The 21,799-nt window shown below is 41.7% G+C and overlaps 1 protein-coding gene across 1 annotated transcript in view; it reads right to left on the bottom strand.

Moving 5' to 3' along the window:
* LOC116508186 (mitogen-activated protein kinase kinase kinase 20-like) overlaps positions 1-21,799 on the bottom strand; it is a 121,937-nt gene that overhangs the window by 3,963 nt on the left and 96,175 nt on the right. The window contains exons 17-19 of the mRNA XM_032216711.1: positions 9,337-9,453; positions 2,475-2,549; positions 996-1,146 (exon numbers count right to left, since the gene is read on the bottom strand). Of these exons, the coding sequence (XP_032072602.1) occupies positions 996-1,146; positions 2,475-2,549; positions 9,337-9,453 (343 nt within the window). The remainder of the gene's footprint in view (positions 1-995; positions 1,147-2,474; positions 2,550-9,336; positions 9,454-21,799) is intronic.

Raw genomic sequence — 21,799 nt, forward strand, 5'->3', positions numbered from 1 at the left:
AACTGAAGAACCACTCTTGGTATTGTACATATACTCATGTATTATTATGTATATAAAGAAGTTAATGAATTCTGCAGAATCAGTTATCTGTGTGTGCTTTCTGGATTTGATTTCTGCAACAAACTCTGACATAACTTTCTGATTTAAAGCAATCTTCAACATTAGAGTGAAGTGCTAGATTTTCCTTAGACCTCCCAGTCCCCATCTAGAGGCCACTGAGTTACACTATATTGCCAAAAGTATTCGCTCACCCATCCAAATAATCAGAATCAGGTGTTCCAATCACTTCCATGGCCATAGGTGTATAAAATCAAGTACCTAGGCATGCAGACTGTTTTTACAAACATTTGTGGAAGAATGGGTCATCCAGCGTGGAACTGTGATAGGATGCCACCCGTGCAACAAATCCAGTCGTGAAATTTCCTCGCTCCTAAATATTCCACAGTCAACTGTTAGCTGTATTATAAGAACGTGGAAGTGTTTGGGAACAACAGCAACTCAGCCACGAAGTTGTAGGCCACGTAAACTCATCCAATATCAGTGTGTGACCTCACAAATGCACTTCTAGAAGAATGGTCAAAAATTCCCATAAACACACTCCTGAACCTTGTGGACGGCCTTCCCAGAAGAGTTGAAGCTGTTATAGCTGCACAGAGTGGACTGACATCATATTGAACCCTATGGATTAGGAATGGGATGTCACTTACAGTAAGTTCATATGCAAGTAAAGGGCAATTGAGCGAATACTTTTGGCAATATAGTGCACTTTATAGATCATAGTTTCTCAACCTCAGCAACTTTAAGAAGTGTGGATTTCAACTCCCAGAATTCTCCATCCAGCAACTTAAAGTTGCTGGGGTTGAGAAACGCTGTGTTAGAGAGACCATCTTAGCAAGTCTGGCTTTGGGGGGGGGGGGGGGGAGACGTGCCAGTTTTTGAAAAGGCTTTGTTTCTCTGGCATATGTTTTCTCCAAACATTGCCTCTGTCCACTTACTGGAATTGGATCGGCTCCGAGGGTTGCCTTCCATGTTTGGAAGAGCTGTCTGTATTTTCAGCTGTACTGATTTCACTTCATCCTGCAGTTTCACCTGACTCCATTGCACTTGCTGAATGTGTTTGGTAGATTTGGGAGAGTGGACATCAGCCTATCCAAGAGAGAAAAACAAGCTCTTCTTTAAAACCCCATAAGAACAGGCCCCATTGGTCCACATTTTTTAATGTTCAATTCTGAAATAGATAGTTCAGGTAGACCTCGACTCACAACCACAACCGAGCCCAAAATTTCTCTTGTTAAGCGAGAGATTTGTTTAAGTGAGTTTTGCCCATCTTACGACCTTTCTTCCCACAGCTGTTAAGCGAATCACTGCAGTTGGTAAGTTAGTAAGACGGTTGTTAAGTGAATTTGGCTTCCCCATTGACTTTATTTGTCAGAAGTTCGCAAAAGGAGACCACATGATCTTGGGGCACAGCAGTAGCCGAATTCTGATCACGTGATCATGGGGATGCCACAAAGGTCGTAAGTGTGATAAATGGCCGTAAGTCACTTTTTTCAGTGGACTGTAATTTTGAATGGTCACTAAATGAACTGTTGCAAGTCGAGGACTACCTGTAATATCAACCCCCATCTAGAAAAATGTTTGGTTTTTTTAATACAAGGAACCCAATAGCAAAGTATTTTTTTTTCTTTGTGCCCTCCCACCTCTGCAGTGATGGACATTCTTTTAACTATTGGGTTTTAATAGAACCATTTAGTAGTCATGGTAATCTTTTCTGCAAGGGGAAAAAGTCACTGCTGGGGTCTGCTTGTGGCAACGTCTCTTTAAACTTGCTGCCAGTCTCTAATTCCTGTGAGGAGTCTGCAGTTTGAAAGGAACCCGGGGTTGATTCCCCAGTTCACAGACAGCGGCTCTTCTCCACTTCTGAGGCAGGCAAGGCCTGAATTTCCCTGCCAGTCTCTCTCGCTGCTTGAATCCTTGTGACAGATAAGAGCTGAGATTTCAATTATTAACCTCAGTGTGAAGTATCCCATTATGAAACACCTTTTTTTTTTTTTTGGTAAATATCCAAAACCCTACTCATACAAAGACTAATTCCCTCCCTGTTATATATTTGCTAAATTGGTTCTGTTTTTTTATTTTCCTTCCTGCCCCTTCCCCTTTTCCCGTTGTATCTCTAGCCTGCTAATTAGCGATGTGTCAAAAAGATAAGAAAGGTGATCCCTTCAATAAATGTTACCTACCCCAACTGTTACTCAAAGGGAAAAAGAAACTTTTAAAAACTTACATGATCAAGTTTTCCCAGGGAGGAGTCTGAACGCGGTTTATAGCACTCAGATTTATAGGACATTGGTCATTTAAAAGGAATTACAAACCTTTTCAAAAATGAGCCCGAAAATTTAGAAATGCAGGTTTCTCGTTGTGCAATCATGTTGGCAGAATGAGTGACTCGCTTTTATTTCTCTTCAAACACTAACCTCGTAAGTCACTGTGCACTCGACAGTCTGATCTTTTCCTATCCCCACAATCCACTTCTCCATCACAAATGGAGGCTGCAAGAAAAAAACCACAACATTTATAGGTATCCTTTGTCTTACTCCTCCCACTTTGGGGGGGGGGGCTGTTGTTTTATTTACCTGAAGACTTTTACATGTCTGACCTCTGTTAAAACATGTACATTTTTAAAATCTAGATTTAAAAAGTGGAAAATTTCTACAAAGGTTGTGATCTAATTTACCATTGCTGAGAGGTTATAATTTCAGCATGTAAAAGAAACGGTCTCTAATTTTCTGTTTGAATCTAAATTTGGCCAAGGAGAATCCCCTCCCAATTTCTCCTTCTGACAGGTTATGAATATTCATAAGGGAAATTCTATAATTAGCAGAGCTTTGCATGCTTCAAAAATGATTTGGAAGAGATGGTTCCCAAACATGCCAGAGAACAAGCATATCACCTCTTTAAAGCAGCCATATTTTTTAAAAAAAGAGGAATCAACTCTGGCCACATCAGGGGTGGGTTTCAAAAATTGTTCGAACCACCTCTGTGGGCGTGGCCTCCTTTGTGGGAGTGGCTTGCCGCCCATGTGACCGGATGGGAGTGGCTTGCCGCCCATGTGACCGGATGGGAGTGGCTTGCCGCCCATGTGACCGGATGGGAGTGGCCTGCCACCCATGTGACCTGGTGGGAGTGGCCAAGACGATGTTATTACTAGATATTACTAATTACTAGATATTATTAATATTACTAGATCATTATTAATGCATAGATAACTGTGGGACATTACACACCACCCACACCCACAAACTATGACAGTGGTAGGAAAACACCAAAAAAATAAAAATCCCCCCCCCCAAAAAAGAAAGACTGCCAATGAAACCAGTTTTTTTTTCCTAAGCCTAAGAACAGGAAAGACTAAGTCACTGGAATAAAAACCATCAAGGCAATGTGGAAAATTATAAAGGACAGGCACTCACAGAACCATCAACCACCTCAGAATTACCTAAACAAGTAAGGTGACCAGATTTTCAGATTGGTAAAGAGGGACACCATTGACCGGGGGGGGGGGGGGGGAGCTAGGCCACGGCAGTTACTGCCAGCCTGCGACCTTGCTAGGGACGTCTGGTCACCTTAATTATATACATCCTCTCTCTCTCTATCCATCCATCCGTCTGTCTGTCTATCTGACTGCCTATCTAGTTATGGTATCCCTCTCCCTCTTTCCCCCCTCTCTTTCTCCATCCATCTATCTGCTTGCCTACCTATCTCTCTCTCTTTCTCTCTATCCATCCGTCTATCTGCCTGCCTAACTGTCTATCTAGTTATGGTCTCTCTCTCTCTCTCCCTCTCCCTCCCTCATTATCATCTATCTCAGTGTTTCTCCACCTTTTTATAAAAATATTTTTTTTTATTTTTTTTGTTACATAGACAACACATACCCACAACAATAAAAACAAAACAAAACAAAAAGAAAAAAACCCATCATCACATATAGCATGTCGTTTGGTTACAAGTGTTTTAACATTTATCATTCTTATACATTTATTATTTCATTTAATAGGTTATAATATACAGTTTGGGTTGCTTTGTTTACCATCCCTTCCTCCTGTTATAACACCACCTTATTTTCCCTTTCTTTTCTCCCTTCCTCCCTTCTCTACTTTCTTCCTTCCTGCTCTCCTTTCCCTTCCTTCTTCCTGTACCTTTCTCCTACTCCTGCTCTTCCTCATCCCCTTCCTACCCTCTCTCCTCCTCTTTCTCTCCTTTCCATCCTCCTCTCCTTACCTCTTTCTTTTCACCCTCCCTCCCTTCTCTACTTTCCTCCTTCTTCCTCTCCTTCCCCTTCCTTCTTCCCTTCCCTTTCTCTTACTCCTGCTCTTCCTCTTCCCCTTTCTACCCTCTCTCCCCCTCTTTCTCTCCTTTCCATCCTCCTCTCCTTACCTCTTTCTTCTTTCCCCCATCTTCCTTTCATTCTCTCCTCCTTTCTCCCTTTCTCCCAACTCCCTTTCTGGGAGTTGAAGTCCACACACTTTCAAGTCTCCAAGGTGGAGAAAGATTGATCTATCTAATTAATATAATTATTTCTCCCTCTCTTTTTCACTCTCTTTCCAGCGCACACACGCAAATGCATAGGGCAGCCCACCTCACACACAGGTAACTCCGGGCGGCTTACGGGAAGAGGACAGCCGACCACTCACCCACGTGGGGGGGGGGGCAGGATTTCACCAAGAAAAGTTAACTTTCCTGCGAAAGGGGCCGGCAGCCTCTCAGCTCTTCCCGGCCGGGAAGACCTCCCCCCACTTCCACTCCTGCTGCGACCCTCCTCCTGCCTCCTCGGAGCTTCAAGCAAGCTAACTGGGAAGGCTGGGGAAGAAGAAGAAACGGAGGCGCGAGGTCAGCGGTCCTTGGGGGCGTGGCGGAAGCGCTGCAAAAGCGCCCCTTTCCCAGCTCGGCTGCCGTTGCTGCTGCTCATGGCAGAAGGGGAAGAGGAGGAGGAGGAAGAGAAAGCAGCGGGGCGGTCCCTGCAGCCGCTGATGCGGGAAAGGTGCGCTTTGACAGGGCTCCCACAGCCCTGCCAAAGCGCCCCTTTCCCAGCTCGGCTGCCGTTGCTGCTGCTCATGGCAGAAGGGGAAGAGGAGGAGGAGGAAGAGAAAGCGGCGGGGCGGTCCCTGCAGCCGCTGATGCCGGAAAGGTGCGCTTTGACAGGGCTCCCACAGCCCTGCCAAAGCGCCCCTTTCCCAGCTCGGCTGCCGTTGCTGCTGCTGTGGGCGGAAGGGGAGGAGGAGGAGGAGGAAGATAAAGCAGCGGGGTGGTCCCTGCAGCCGCTGAGGCAGGAAAGGTGCGCTTTGACAGGGCTTCCTCTCCGGAGAGGTGTTTTTTAAAAAGAAAAACCCTGCAGGCACCCAGCGACAGGGGCTAGGAACCCGGAAGTTAATTACTTCCGGGTTCACTGACGAACCGGATCGCAAGAACCGGTGCGAACCGGGAGGAACCCACCCCTGGGCCACATCCTACAGAAATCCAAAGAAAGGTGTAGCTGCTTTAATGGGATGCTGTGCTCATATCCCAGTATGAAACACCTCTTGCAATTCATTTTTGAGCCATGTCCCATCGTATTCTTTAGGATGTGTCTGGTACCTCTGCTTTAGCTTTAGATCAAAGATATCTCTCAGCATCACTGCAGCGAACCAGAAAAACCTCTGGACAGGATCAGACAGAGCTGGGATGGGAAACCTTTTAACTCTAGAACAGGGGTGTCAAATTCGTATTGTCACAGAGTCATCATGTGACTTTTCCCGTTTGCTAAACCAGGCATGGGCGTGGCCAACGCATGACGCATCCAGCCCACAGGCTGCAAATTTGACACCCCTGTTCTAGAGGAATAGTTATCCTTAAAGGGATCCTGTTAGAGCCAAAATGGTACCCAGACCTGAAGCAAGCAATCTATGCGGTCAGAACTTGAAATCAATAGGAACTCTAAAGAGAATTTTGAGTGGCTTAGTTGCTCATCCTTAATCCTGGAGACACGTTTGATAAATACAGTCACTCTCTCTCACATACAGAGTCACACTTCTGAATTTACATGAATGTGGACACACACCGTTGTCTCGAAATGATGTAAGGGTTTCTTAAATATAGGGCTCACTTTCTATTCAATCAATTGTCTGTTCAACTCTGGGCAGGCAGTTCTTTCTAGGTTAAGATAACAGCAATGCACAGGCATCTTTGTAATGATGTTTAAATTGCAGCACCGGGATTACCTAATTCCTCCAAAATTATTTGTTATGAAACAGTTCTGCTGGCTAGCTTTTGTAGCTGTTACTGTGCTTTAAGCTAAGGTTGTTCTTCAACAAGACTTCCCACTTGGCTTTAATATCACTGACTGACAGATCCCATGATCTCTTTTGAAGGCCAGATCTGGCAGATTGTGACAAGTTTTGAATTCATACCAGTGGTGGGCTGCCAATTTTTTTACTACCAGTTCGGGCGCGCTCCTGGGCGTGTGTAACGTTTCTGCACATGAGCAGAAGCATTCAGGTGGGTGGGTGGAGCCTCCCGCCGCTGCTACTATCAGTTCGCTTGATCCGGCCGAACCAGGAACAACCCACCTCTGATTCATACATATCTGGTGCCATAAAATTCATTACACTTCCAGATGTTTCCAGATAATACAAAGGCCTGGGTCAGGTATGACTTGCATGTAAGGCAGCCAGTGTCATTTAGGGGAAACCTTTGGATTTTCAGGCACAGCTTTTAGTGGGGGGCACAGGTGGCTGCAGAGCGGGTTTGAATGAAGAACCAGGAAAGACCCAGTGCATGCAAATAGTTTATCTTATCTCTAGATTCTAGCCAGGGTTTATTGGCAAAAATTGTATTATAATTAACTGAATAACTAAATGTGACTCCAACTGCAACCATACAACATTCTTCTTACTGCTTAAAAACAAAATATTGAAGTAGAGTGTGAAATACCTCCTTAGCTAGCTTCATCACATTGGTTACATTGTGTGTGTGTTTGGCCCTCGTAATTTGTACCCTTTCTTAAAGATATTTGGCTTTGTTATAAATTATAGCTAATAACTGACAGAATGTTTCTGAAGCCACAGACAGTTTCCTTCAGGAACTAGGATTTTAATCTGAGGGAAATTTAGCATTAACATTCTTTGACTTTATTTTAAAATCTACACTGTTTTATAAAGTTATTCATGTCAAAATTATGGCTGTGGCTGCCTTTAAAGTGTTCCATCAAGTCACAAATGAAGAATTAGCTTCTTCAGTTACAGTCACGTCAACCATCACCAGGGAATACCTAGCCAAATTCCACCTTCCTACTCCACAGGTTTGGCAGGCATGTATTTCTGTGGTCACCGGATTCCAGAACATTCCTGCAGCGACACAATTCAGCCACTTCCCTTTTAGAGACCACCTTGGTTAGCAACCATTCCCAAACATGACAGTAATAAATGGTATTTCTTTTTCTGACCAGTGAGTGCATTTGTGACCAAGTTTCTTGCACCTGGCAACCAAAGTCCTCAGTGTGAAACTGATTAAGGTCTAGTCAGGCAGCAGCGCCAGCTGGCCAGAGGGTTCTAATGAACTGATTAAGGTTTCAGAGCTGAGTTTGTGCTTAGTACTTTTTAGGGATGCGCTGCACTGCAGAGAAAAGCAACTCAGGAAGAGATCACTTATTTGAGCAATCTCTCAGCTCTGAGAGGGGGCAACAAAAGGAGAATAATTGGCTGGATGCCAGATACTGTGTAAGAGAACTTTACAAGATGGCAGCAACCAGTAATTTTCACATCATCTCTCTCTCTCTCTCTCAGACATTTATTCACTTAGTGACCACTTCATTTCCAAAGTTGTTGGAACAGAATGCAGTAGCTAAACAAGGAGAGAGTGTTGGGAACTGTCACACAGCAGAGTGAAATTCAATGTGTGCATATTAATCTAATTCAAAGATCCCCAACCATTGTGGCTTGGCGGTCCAACTTGGCTGTCCAACTGGGGGAAGGGACTGTGTCAGTGGTGGGTTTCAAAAAAATTTCGAACCTACTCTGTGGGCGTGGCCTCCTTTGTGGGAGTGGCTTGCCAGCCATGTGACCTGGGGGGAGTGGCTTGCCGGCCATGTGTTTTCTCTCTCTCTCTCTCCCTCTCTCTCTCTTTCCTTCCTTTTGTCTCTCTGTCCCTTTTTCCTTTTTCCTTTCATCTCTCTCTCACTTTTTCTTTTTTCTTTCTTTCTTCTTTTCTTTCTCTTTCTCTTTCTCTGTCTGTGTGTGTGTGTTTGTGTGTGTGTGTGTTTGTGTGTGTGTATGTGTGTCAGTGGTGGGTTTCAAAAATTTTTGGAACCTCTTCTGTAGGTGTGGCCTGCTTTCCGGGTCCACTGCAATAATTGAGTGAAACCTCTTCTAACCGGTTCGGTAGATTTGACGAACCGGTTCTACCGAACTGGTGCGAACTGGTAGGAACCCACCTCTGGACTGTGTGTTTTTGTAGTGGGTCTTCAGTTAAACTTGATTCCTAAGAGATTTTGTGTTAGTCTTTACAATCTGCTAATCTAGGTGTGACATGATAGCAGTCTTTCAATATTTGAGGGATTGCCACAAAGAAAAAATGGGAGTCAACCTATTTTCCAAATCACCTGAAAGGCAAGACAAGAAACAATGGATGGAAACTAATCAAGGAGAGAAGGAACCTGGACTGAATGCACATGCAGCTCTTGTGTTAGAGGCAGGCCTGCATGCATGTGCACAATTGCCTATAGGCCTGCCACTTGCACAAGGTGAGCTGCGCAAATGATATTCCCACCAGCCAATTCCGAATAGGCCACAGCTCAGTAGTGGACTGCAGCCCAGAGGTTGGGGTCCCCAGATCTAATTCACACCAGGAACATCTATCTGTCACTGGTCTTAGATTCATGGCACTCCAAGCCAATTTCTCTGGTTTACGATAAGTTTTTTGTCACTGCAGACCAAGGAGAAGACATGTTGAATGTTACATAGGTATCATAGGTTGGTCCAGATGACCAACATTTTAAAACATAAAAATGTATTAATGGCTCAATCTCAGATTTGAGGAGGAAGTTGATTGATCAAACATTGTATTTTCAGTGTATTGGAATCCCTGAAAAATGTTCCCAACCCATGAATTGGCACAAGTCCGCGACATGCCAGCAACAAGGTCGTACAAACAAGTGAAGCCCCATCCATGGGATGCAGGCAGCATGAAAATCCATGCAACCTCTCTCCAGAGTACTGGTCCCAGAAAGGCCAGTTGCCTCTTGAGACAACCATTATCTGGATGATTGAGAATCTCTATAGACATTACCATAACTACAGAACTTACCTTTGTCATTTTTATAATCTCGACATCAGGTATATTAGTGTTAAACATCACGTCTTTTATATAAGTTATTGCAATTTCATCCCCATCCATTTCCATATACATTTTCCACTTGCAATCCTAGTTTTGGAAAGAAAAAACAACATAATAAATTGCAATGGGTTCTGCTATGAACAGAACACTTTTCCTCTGATCTCTCCAGCCATCAACCACCACCCCCATATTAATAATTATATGCATTTTTATGAAAAGGTATATAGAGTTGAACTGCGATATGATGAAACAATAAAAAAGTAGCCTGAAAAGCAAAAGTTATTTGAGTTTCTGTCACATGAGAAGAAGTAATCAACTTTGCTGGTTTGATGGATGGTTTAAGCTGAACCACTGTTGCCTGGTCTCTGGAGGAGCACAAGTGGCTACAACACCATTTCCCAAGTGTGTTTCTCTACCCCTGAAAGGTACAAAACCCCAAATGCTGTCAAGTCTGGGGATTATCAGGGGACTGGTACAGTGGCGAAATTCATTTTTTTTTACTACCAGTTCTGTGGGCATGGTTTGGTGGGAGTGGCAGGGGAAGGATACTGCAAAATCCCCATTCCCACCAATGTTCCCTCTAATTTTTTTTCAGTGTGTGCAGAAAAGTATAGTATTTGAGCAGCACATTTTCATGCCTGAGCACCTGAATTTTTTTCACAGATGTTTCACAGAGCAATTGATTTATAGGATCCGAATTGGAATGGAGAAAAATGGTTTTGTGCGTGTGTGTATGTGTGTGTGTGTGTGTGTTTGAGTGAGCGAGGGATCCAGTAAGGGAACTGCGCCTATTTAGGAAAGAAGGTAAATTATTGCAAACATGATCAATCGAAGATAAGTATGGGGACAGGTTGGGCAGTAGAGAGAAAGTGATAAAAGAGTGGGAGAGAGGAAGAAAAAAAGAGGGAAGAGAGACAGAAAGAGACAGAGAAGGACAGAGAAAGTGACAGAAGAGTGGGAAAGAAGGAGAGAGAAAGAGAGACAAAGAGAAAGAGAGTGAAAGAGACAGAAAGAGACAAAGAGGAGAGAGAAGGGAGAAGGAGAAAGTGACAGAAGAATGGAAAAGAGGGAGAGAGAAAGAGAAGAGAGACAAAGAGAAAGAGGATGAGAGAGACAGAGAGAGAAGAGAGGAAGAGGAAAGAGTAAGAGAGAACATCTCATTTCAACCCTGAGGTGCAAATATTCTCTTTGATTGGTAATGTTATTTGTCCATTTACTATCCAATACTCTCATTTCTCCTTAAATTCATCAAGAATTCCCTTCTTTTTATTGAATTTATCACAATACCATGAAAACAACTTTTTCAGCATAGCTTTACAGCTATTTAAAATATATAGTAATTTAGGTCAGGTTTTCAGAACATTAGTCTATTTATAAGTCACTAAGTGCAAAGAAACAGATTCAGAAAGTTGGCTTCCCTTTTTGTAATTGCCTATTGCCTGCTTAATTTTCTACCTACATTTTTGATAACTGATATTCACGTTGACCCAAGAAGTCCATCATAGAAAGAAACGCTCCCTATGAACTTTGTTGGGTTTCCATGGAATGAAGTTTGATCTTTTTCTCAACCATACAGTAGCATATTATTTCTAAGGAGGATATAATCAAGATAGTCCATAATTGCCTATCAATCTAACAGTATGGCGATTGACAATCTCTTTATATTTCAACTCTAACTCTTTCAGTCTTAAAGGTTTGGTGAGGAGAAATCCAAAAATTCTTTTAAAAAGGAAAAAAATGCTTGCACAATTGCACCCATTGAGACATGTATATATACACAACACACAGAGAAACAAACTTAACAAAGTGCTAAGTCTGCCCACCAACTAACTAACTCTCTCTCTCTCTCTTTCTCTCTCTCTCTCTCTTTCTCTCTCTCTCTCTCTCCCCCTCTCTCTCTCAAAGAGAGGGGGAGAGAGAGAGAGAGCGAGCGAGAGAGAGAGAGAGGGAGGGAGGGAGAGGGAGAGAGAGAATCCTTCCTTCATCCCAACACTCTTGCTGGCATCCCGGATGGATGAGAGGGACTGCAGAGGGTCTAGGGCAGCGAGTCATTCGATGGGAAAGTTGCCTCTTGGAAGGAATGACCCGGATTGGCTCTCGCTTCATCTCTCTTGCTTTGTCTCTCCTGCCTCTTTGCTTCTCCGTTCAGTCTTTGGGCGGCAGATCAAAAGCTCACGCTCTCGCTCACTCACTCACTCCCCTCCTCCTCCTCCCTCCCTCCCTCTCTCTCTCTCAAATGGCAAATCCGAGCAGCCGCTGCTGGGAGCCGGTCCCATGCCTTCTCCCAACCACCGCACCCCTTCTCTCAGCTACTTCCTGCCGTGATTGCTGTCTCCAGGCTGGCTCTCCCCTCCTATTATCATGGAAAGCGTCTCACAAAAAACACTGGGCGGCAGTTGGAAACTGCTGCGCGGTGTTTTGTTGCCACGTGCGCGGCCGCTCACCCGCGCACCTTAGAGGGAACTGTGATTCCCACCCCACTCTGGGTCCAGCTAGGGGTGGTTTTTACCGGTTTTCCGAACTACTCAAAATTTCCACTACCGGTTCTCCAGAACCTGTCAGAATCTGCTAAATTTCACCCCTGGACTGTAACATTCCAAGATAGGTCCATTATTGTGGTTAACATCCACTCTCTTCTTTTTAATATTTTAATAATGGTGATTTATTTTTTTGTTACTTGATCTGTGCCGCCCATAGTCACTTTTTTATGAGGTGGAAAGGTATACAAATTTGATGTATAACTAAGCGAAGAATGGAATTCGGACTCTCTTCTAATATCCCGACGTTGTGGGGCAGGAAGAAAAATGGAAGAAGCAAGTCTCCAAAAAATAAGTTTTAAGCACCAAAATAAAATGCCAAAACTAAAAATATGCCTCACTAGAGAGCAAGAACAATATGTTTGGGCATTTCTGAAATAATCAATGTTCAGTTACTTCTTTATATATATATATACTACTATCACATTTAGGGTAAGCCATGTTATATGAAATTCCCCCCCAAAAAGAATAGGAAGTGGCAAACTAAAGAAATTAAGTTTTAAGATAAGATTGGAAAAGCAAATATAGAAAGATAGTCCCCATTGTATGACCACGATTGGGATCAAAAATCTAGTCATAAATTGTCATGGTTCTTCTAAGTCGAGACACTTATGTGACCATTTTTTGTTTTTAGATTTTTCATGGTTGTTAAACAAATCACTGTAGTTAAGAAAATGTCACGGTCATTAAGCAATGCTATTCTTTCAAATGGTCGTTTTTTAGAACTTATTTCTTCTTTGCTCCCCACACTTTGAAAGTACTCCATTCTCACTGCATTCAAGATAGCCTTATGTTTCTTCTCGCACCCGGTTCCAAAAAGGACTGTGACCAGAGATATGATATTATACTGTACATAACCATTTCTGATTTGTTTTGACACATTCTTTCTCCGTTATCATTTGTATCTTGCTCACCATTTTTCTGCCAGTGTATGCGTCTCTTAAAACTTCTCATCCATTTTCCCATCTTTAGTAATGTTCCCTCAAGGTGCACAAAATAGATACTTGCTTTAAGGTGGTTTTTTCTTTTTTCTTTTTGCTGCCTATATATGACTTACAATTATTCACTCTGTTTTCAGTCTCAAACCAGTGGTGGGTTTCAAAAAATTTTGGAACCTACAGGTCACATGGCCTCCTTTGTGGGAGTGGCTTGCCGGCCATGTGACCTGGTCGGAGTGGCTTGCCGGCCATGTGTTTTCTTTCTTTCTTTCTTTCTTTCTTTCTTTTCTTTCTTTCTTTCTTTCTCTCTCTCTCTCTCTCTCTCTTTCCTTCCTTTTGTCTCTCTGTCCCTTTTTTCTTTTTTTCTTTCATCTCTCTCTCACTCTTTTTCTTTATTTATTTATTTATTTATTTATTTATTTCTTCCTTTCTTTCTCTTTCTCTCTCTCTCTGTGTCTGTCTGTCTGTCTGTCTGTCTGTCTGTCTGTCTCTGTGTGTGTGTGTGTGTGTGTAGCAGTGGTGGGTTTCAAAAATTGTTGGAAATTTTTTGGAACCTCTTCTGTAGGTGTGGATCTGCTTTCCGGGTCCACTGGTGGAATCTCTTCTAACTGGTTTGGTAGATTTGACGAACCGGTTCTATCGAATAGGTACGAACTGGTAGGAACCCACCTCTGTCTCAAACACTATGTGGTCTTTAATGTAATAAATTTCAGGTTTATACGCCTTGCATCATACAAACTAGCTAACATTTGTTAGTGATTTCTTCTTTCAAATCCCTGACTCCCCTTGTCTCTTTGCCCTTTTGACTGCCCTACACCATAGCACTTCTTGCCACTAGTGGTGGCGGCATCAGTACTGGGGCTGAGAAAGAGGCCTGGGGCCTTCAGCAGTCTCAGCCAGTTGCCACTATTCCTGGGCTTCTACTTTGCCCTCCTGTTGCCACTGCCACCAAAGAATAATGCCTCAATCCCCAAGCCACAGCCTGCCACCCCCATCCCCAGTGCCACAGTTGAAAGCCCCATCTGCTCCCACCATTCTCCTTTCTGCTAATTCTGCTGTCCCCAATTGACCTTCGCCAACTTCCTCCCCCTGCTTATGAGGTGTGTGCCTCGCCTTGCCTTTATGCAGGCAGCTGCTGGCTATGTCAGATCTTCCTGCAGCCCCTCCCCCCAAACTGCAATTGATCACACCATGGCTTCTGGCTGCCGGCATTGGCAGCTAGGCAATTGGTTGGCAGCTAACTGTCCCAGGTGGCGAAAAGCCCAGGTCGAACCCTGCTTCGGCAAATGGGCCCTGCCGAAGCGCTATGATGCATTGGCCAGGGTGAATGGGTGAAGGAGAAAAGGCAGTGGTGAATGGCCGGAGACGGAACCCTGCCGGAGAAGCAGGGGTGGCCAAGGGTAGGAGTCAAAATGGGGTGGTGGTGAACGTTTAACAGAATTCTTTAAATATGCGACAAGAGAAAATGGCAAGTCCTCACAAGTCAAAGCAAAGCAAGGAACTGTGGCGGTATTGCAGTGCAATCTCAAAAGCCGAGTCTTCTGATTTCATTGAAAATTACTCCCATTTAAACATGTACAAGATTGGATTTCAATGCGTTTTCTTGCTTTTTCTCATTATGCTGGTCCATAAGTCTAATTTTAGTAGCCAAAGGAGATCCAGTTCCAAGTACTCATTTCTGCAAGAATGCAAACACATGATGGTAAATGTAAATAAGCCCAGTTTTAAAAAAAAAATCCTCTCTCTCTCTCTCTCTCTTCCCCCCTTCCCCTCCTCTCATTGTTTGCTAATTTAGGTTAACAAAAATAACTATAAATAACATTTCATTACTAGCATGTTGATAACTATATTGCATTCCTGAAATGCAATGTAGTTATCAACATGCTAGTAATGAAATGTTATTTGTCGTTCCAGTCTTCCATGCTAGTCGTAACTTATAAAGCCCTTCATGGTATTGGATCTGGGTACTTGAGAGACCGCCTGCTGCCAATTACCTCCCACAGACCCATTAGATCTCACAGGGTTGGCCTCCTCCGGGTGCCATCTACCAGCCAATGCCACCTGGCTATTACCCGGGGGAGGGCCTTCTCTGTGGCAGCTCGGCCCTCTGGAATGAACTCCCCGCAGGGATTCGGACCCTCACCTCTCTCCAGGCCTTCCAAAAAGCCGTCAAAACCTGGCTTTGCCGGCAGGCCTGGGGGTAATGAGTTCCCTCCCCTCTCGACATGTATGGTTGTGCGACTGTTGTTTACTTATATTATTTGTATTTTGTTTTTTATGTTCCCCTTTTTCCCCCTTGAATTGTTCGCCGCCCTGAGTCCTCCTGGAGAAGGGCGGCATACAAATAATAAAATTCTATTCTATTCTATAATTCACTGAATTTGGTGACTCTAGTCATTATGGTTATTGATGTCAATCATATCCTATTAATACTGCCCTGGAAGAAGTACACTTTTCTTCTGGGAATACAGAACTTGTCTACTGGCCTGAGACTATTCCATCTTCCCATTTTAAACACTCTTTGCTCCATCATGGGTTTGTCATCTATAAGTCACAACATAGAAAAGGCCAAGGATCCCTGATGAAGATGATAGTGATACCATATAGTAAACATTACTTAGAAACTACATTAATATTTAGGAATTTACTATAAATTGTATTTCATGAATTTAGTATAAGTAGAACTGTAAATGCTTTGCAAATATTGGGGAGAAGTGCCTTGGATCTTACATGAACATGGACCTCTCTGCTGAGAATCAACTCATTTGAGAGGTACTTAAAGCAGTGCCATCTATTATTTGGCTCACTCAGAAGAAGACAAAGCTGCTTTAATGAATAGCTCATGCATGATCGGAAGTACTTCTGAACCCTTTTGGAGGGATGCGTGGCTCTAATTGTAATCACCAATGCTCATTCTGTGATTTAATGCTCTGAAGAGCAGCTCATAGCACTGGGCGTAAGAATGATGCTCTTTAAAATACAAAAGAACTGGATATATCCTATAGAAGTGAGACAAGTGTACTCCCACTGAAAAGGAAAACAAAGCTTTGAATCACATGGAGCGAATCCAATCGTGCTGCAGATTTTGCAAATGGCTATTGAAGGATGACGCAAGAAGGAAACAGCTTCAAGCCAAGGCAAGGCAAACCTGATCTTTAAGGAGAGTGAGATGCCCAACTCCAGCAGCTAATTGTGGAGGCAAGAAAGGACAGCAAATTATTAGTTATTTGGATTATTATTAGCATCATTGCAATCATCTTATTTTCATTGGCAGAGGAAGAAACGTTTCTGAGGGAAGTTCTCTTTCAGGTTCCAGAAATGACCACCCAGCCATGAGTATGGTGACCTTTGAGTGGGATCCATGGATTTTCCATTGTTCCTCAGGTGATTGTGGGTAGCCACTGTACTAATTTTGCCTCTGTCAAATAGTGACAACCCATTTTTTAAAAACAGCTGTTTTTTTAACAAGTTGGCCACCTGCAACATTTGTCCAGATGCTGAACTCTACTATGAATGTACACTGCCTATGTTCGGACTTAAGCATAGTACACAAAATTATCCGCTACAATGTCTTACCAGTCAGTGACAACTTCAGCCTTCAACCACAATAGTACAAAAGCACACAACAGATACAAACTCAATGTAAACCGCTCCAAACTCGACGGCAGAAAATATGACTTCAGCAACAGAGTGGTCAATGCCTGGAATGCACTACATGACTCTCTTGTTACATCTTCAAATCCCCAAAACTTTAACCTTAAACTGTCTACTACTGATCTCACCCCATTCCTAAGAGATCTGTAAGGGGCGTACATAAGCGCACCATCGTGCCTACCCTCCCTGTCCTACTGTCCCCCATTTATTCGTCCCCATTTCATTCATACTCACATTTATTCTTATACCTATTATCTTGTAAACAATTGACAAATCAAATAAATAAAATAAAAAAATATGGTCGAGGTTCACAGAACTCTGCTATGGTTTGTGCTACAGTACGTTTATAACTTGAAAGAGGAATGAGTTCTTTCAGAAGCTTTTATTTAGAAGGTATGATAGTATAGTTCAGATTGATATTGTGGTAAACTACAAAAATATATACATTGGGGTGGGTGGGAGGAATTGAACTGTTGGCAAACGGGCATTGCAAAATACAACCTCAGAGGCATATGGCCCTAAACAAGGAGGCCTGGTCCTGTTGGTGTAAATGTAGTAGCACGTTAATAATTTGGACCCCCAGTTGTTCCTTGCATTTTTTGTGAGGAGGTATCTCAGTTTCCGAAGCCTGCTGTTTTAAAGGCGATAAGAACAGGAGGAGCCTCTATAGTCTTAGCACCTGGGTTATTTATCATTAAAGCAAACGCTTGCTACACTACATTTTATATGCCAGATTTTTAAAAAGGGAGAACACAAGTATGGTTAATTTGCTTCTCTTCTTTATATATAGTGTCATGACCCACCACTGCTTTGTCCCACGAGAGGGGGGGGGATGAGGAGGGAGAGAGAGAAGAGATTTTTTTTTTTTTAAAAAACCACAACTCAAAAGAAATCTGTAAGAAACTCTCCCTCAAAATTCCATTAATAACCTCTCAGCGCCTGTTTAGGTTGCAGGGTCTGGCACTAAGAATGTTTTAATCTCTTTCAGCAAAACAATGTCTCATAATGATGTACAGGACGCTTGCGGTCCTGATGAAGAATCATACATAATTCAGCACCTTTCACTTGGCACCACTGCGATATCCTCATTAGCCGTGGCTCACGGTGTCTGTCAGATGGTGTCCATGCGAACGCAGGCATTATATTGTCTTTTGAGATGTGCAGCTGCTTCCATGACACTGCCAGTACATAAAAACATGACGCCAGTTTGTTTTATTTAGTGCTAAACCTTCCAGTTTGTAAAAACAAGGCTGACACACAGCCTGACACGAGGCAGGGAAAATAATTAGCTCTCATTTTCTCAGGCTCCTATTTCCTTCTCCCTGCTGTGCTCCCTTTCCACTAAACCACCACATGTCAGTCGAAATGGGAGGCAATTAGTGGGCTCATTTCAGTCCCCACAACTGTGCTGAAAAGAAAGTATTTATGATGGCACAATGAGCAGCTGAAAGATTAAATAACATTTGCCTTTTGAAAAGAAAATGACTTCTAGCTAAATGGGCAATTTTTGATTATTCTCAAACAAGCTTAGAGTAGTTTGGCTTTTTAAAAAAATACAAGAAAGGAAAATGAGTCATTTTTAGGTGAAAGAATCAAATAAAACTTGACACAGTAATGCAAATAACTGATGTTTTATTGCAAAATATGTAAATGTGTTATAGCCTTAACAATGGCCTTTGTCTTGGGTCGAGGGAGACTGCTGCCAAGTAAGTCACCCATACAGGAAAAGGTTGCTAAACAGCAGGTTGTTGTTGTTGTTGTTGTTATTATTGATTCCCATTTTTAATAGTATTAGGGAAAAGATTTTCATTAAAAGTAATAAACAAATAGAGTGAAGCATCAGTATATTTAAGTTGTGGGGTTTCTGTACTACAGGGACCTATCCCAGATGTCAGAAAGTATCCCAAATCTAATGCAATTTTGGCTGAGAATGGTAGAATTAAGCCCTTGAATGTAATTAAAACAGGCTGTATTTTTTTTAAATGAGAGAAAAATGCTTTGCTTGCTGTTCTCTTTATTTTGGGTATTGTAAGGTGGAATTTATGCATAACAACGACTTGTTTAGGTACTAGGAATAGCTGTGTGTCTCAAGCCCTTTTAAAACAGCAGGTTTCAGTAGGTTAGATGGAGAAATTCTAGGAAGGAAAATTATTGTTTAAAGAAAAACATCCAGGATTTTCAGGATTTTCCATCGCCTAAGTGACTGCAAGAAGATATATGTAAAAATCTTAATGCTTGCACGGATGCAGCTTCTGTGAAGAACACCAAAAGTTAGGAAGTTGGGATGATGCTATACTGTATAGCGATGTTGTCATGACGGCTTACAATTTGAGTGCCTAATTTAAGATGATCGTGTTTATAGAGCCCCGTTTTATTTTTCTAGGATATTTGAGATACTATCTCAAGGGTTTAAAAGACGCATTTTTCAAGTTGCCAAAGTTTTGTTTTTATTCAGTTCAAAAACTTTGTAGAAATCTCTATAAATTCATCATCTAGATCAGTGATGGCTAATCTTTTCCAGACCGAGTGCCTAAAGCGTGCAAACTCCCAAAATACAACACGTCCCCCCCTTGCGCATACACTCCACCCTGGCGCATGCACACACCCCACATCTGCCCCATCCCCATGCATGCGTGTGTGACCACACAAACACATGCCCTGCTCTTTGCACAATTGCATGCGGCTCCCCCACGCATGCGGGGGGCACGTGCATGTGCAGCAGAGACCCAAAGGCCAGCTGGCCAGCAGGAGGCACACATGCATGCGCAGCCTAACTGGGTTGATGCCATCAGAGAGGGCGCTGCATGCCACCTCTGGCACGCATGCCATAGGTTCACCATCAGAGATCTAGATTATAGAATGTTCTAAATATTGTTTATTTTTAAACAATATTTTCATTGTTATTTCTCTTAGCCCTCCTAAAACTGTCCATTGTGAACAATCTAGAAATAATATAGTGTCAACTATTTGCTGAGAATAGAATGGTCTATGCTCTTCTGAAGCTATTCTTTTTCCTTTGTAAGGCTGTCATGGTAGACAATTTCGTCATGTTCTTCTAGGCAGGTTTTTCTACATTGGAATAGATTTTTCAGTTAGAATGAGTTGAGTGGGATCCTGTGTGTTCCATTATTCTCAAGGGACTTCCAGTGGAGCTAGTGGGCTGTCATACAGCAGAAATTTTCACTGATTCCACTTTCTCTGCTGTGAGGTTTCTGTAGCTGAACAGAAAATACTGATGATCAAGGGAAGCAACCCTAAAGTTGCAGGGAGTGGGAAGAATGTATGCAAATTATTGTCTCAAGCCACACCCGCATCTACCCCAAGCGGACAGCCTCTCTTGAATGTCAACCCCCCCCCCCATACAAATGAAAAATTTCTGGTGAACAAAATTAGAGTCCTATCTCAGAATTCCCAATAATTGGCTGAAAGGAACAATTATTGCTTTTTCAGTAAAAAGAGTTCAATGAATAATATATATATATATATATATATATATATATATATATATATATATATATATATGTATATATGTATATATGTATATATGTATATATGTATATATGTATATATGTATATATGTATATATGTATATATGTATATATGTATATATGTATATATGTATATATGTATATATGTATATATGTATATATGTATATATGTATATATGTATATATGTATATATGTATATATGTATATATGTATATATATATATATATATATATATATATATATATATATATACACACACACACACACACACACATACATACAGGTTTGATTCCCAAAAACTTGGGTATGGCTAGCTGATGAGAGCTAAATAGCTTGAAATAGATCTATACTAGTCTCCCTTTATTTATTTATCAGCATAAATATAACAAATATATATATATATATATATATATATATATATATATATATATATATATATATATATATATATATATATATATATATATATTGCTCCAGCTCTATGTAAACCTGATTTAGTTTTCAATCTGAATGTTCTTATTTTATTAGGAATTGGACTAAAGTTACTAGCAGAGGGGTTTTCCAAAAATGTTTTCCAGTCAGGGTTTGAGACCGTACTGAATAAACAGGAACTTGAATTATGTTTAAACTAGTACCATTCTACATCATAATTTTCTCTCATGTAGAAGATGGCCTGATTATATAGGAAGAAAACTGAAACATAAGTTCATTTCCCACTCCCTCCCTCTCTCTCTCTCTTCACTCCCTCCCTCCCTTTCCCTCTCCCTCTCTCTCTCACCCTTTCTACCCCTACTCTTTTATCCATAAATCTAGGAACTGAAGCAATAAAGTTGCTTTTTTAAGCATGGTTGCTTAACAAGATAGTTGCTAAACAAGGGTTTATCTGTAAACAGGTTACCTGAAATGCTAAAGTTGTATTATAAAGATTACTTGATTGTGTAAGCAAGGTGAACTGCAATCTCTCTTTCTTTCTTTCTTTCTTTCTTTCTTTCTTTCTTTCTTTCTTTCTTTCTTTCTCTCTCTCTTTCTCTCCCTCCCTCCCTTTCTACCCCTATCCGTAAATCTAGGAACTGATGCAGTAAATCATGCAACTTCTTAGAAATTACTTAAAGGACCTAGTTCCAAAGTTATCTGATTATGTTCTATATTGCTTGTATAGCAGAACCCAAGGATGAACCTGTGATCTCTTACAGAATTGAAGTGAAGCCGGGGAAATAAATCCAGTAACACTTTATTGGATTTGTTTTGTGCATCTCTCTCCAAAGCAGTATAATAAAAAGAGCCAAACAAACGTAGATAAGGTAAAATATAATCTACAGATTCATAATTAAATATAGAGTAATTAAAATCTATCGGAAAAGACAGAACTCTGGAATTCTTCAAATCCAACTCTAAAATGATTCTTTAGACCAAGTGAAAACATAGCAACATTTTAAACATTCCCTGTGACACTTCAAGGAAGCCATGTCTTTCCCCAGAATCTATGTGATGCTGGAAAAAGATGCAATCGCTTTAAAAAGTTGCAAACAGCTGCTCCTACATATATTTTTTGGGAACTAAATCTTCAGTCCTGCAGAGTCTTTCAAACAGATTGGTCTCAAGCAGACTTAGTTACTGTCTGTGGTTCATCATTTTTTTATTCATTGATTTATGGATCTATATTCACCCTTACGTACTTTCCCAAATTCAAGGCCAACAGCTTAATCTCTACACCAAATTCGCTTTCATTCTTTGAGTTTTGCCTAGAAATACAAATAGCCATCAGTGGAAATGCACTAAGAAGGGAGTCACATACACCAGCCTCATAAAACCTGC

Source organism: Thamnophis elegans, chromosome 1, assembly GCF_009769535.1.
Source record: "Thamnophis elegans isolate rThaEle1 chromosome 1, rThaEle1.pri, whole genome shotgun sequence".
NCBI lineage: Eukaryota > Metazoa > Chordata > Lepidosauria > Squamata > Colubridae > Thamnophis > Thamnophis elegans.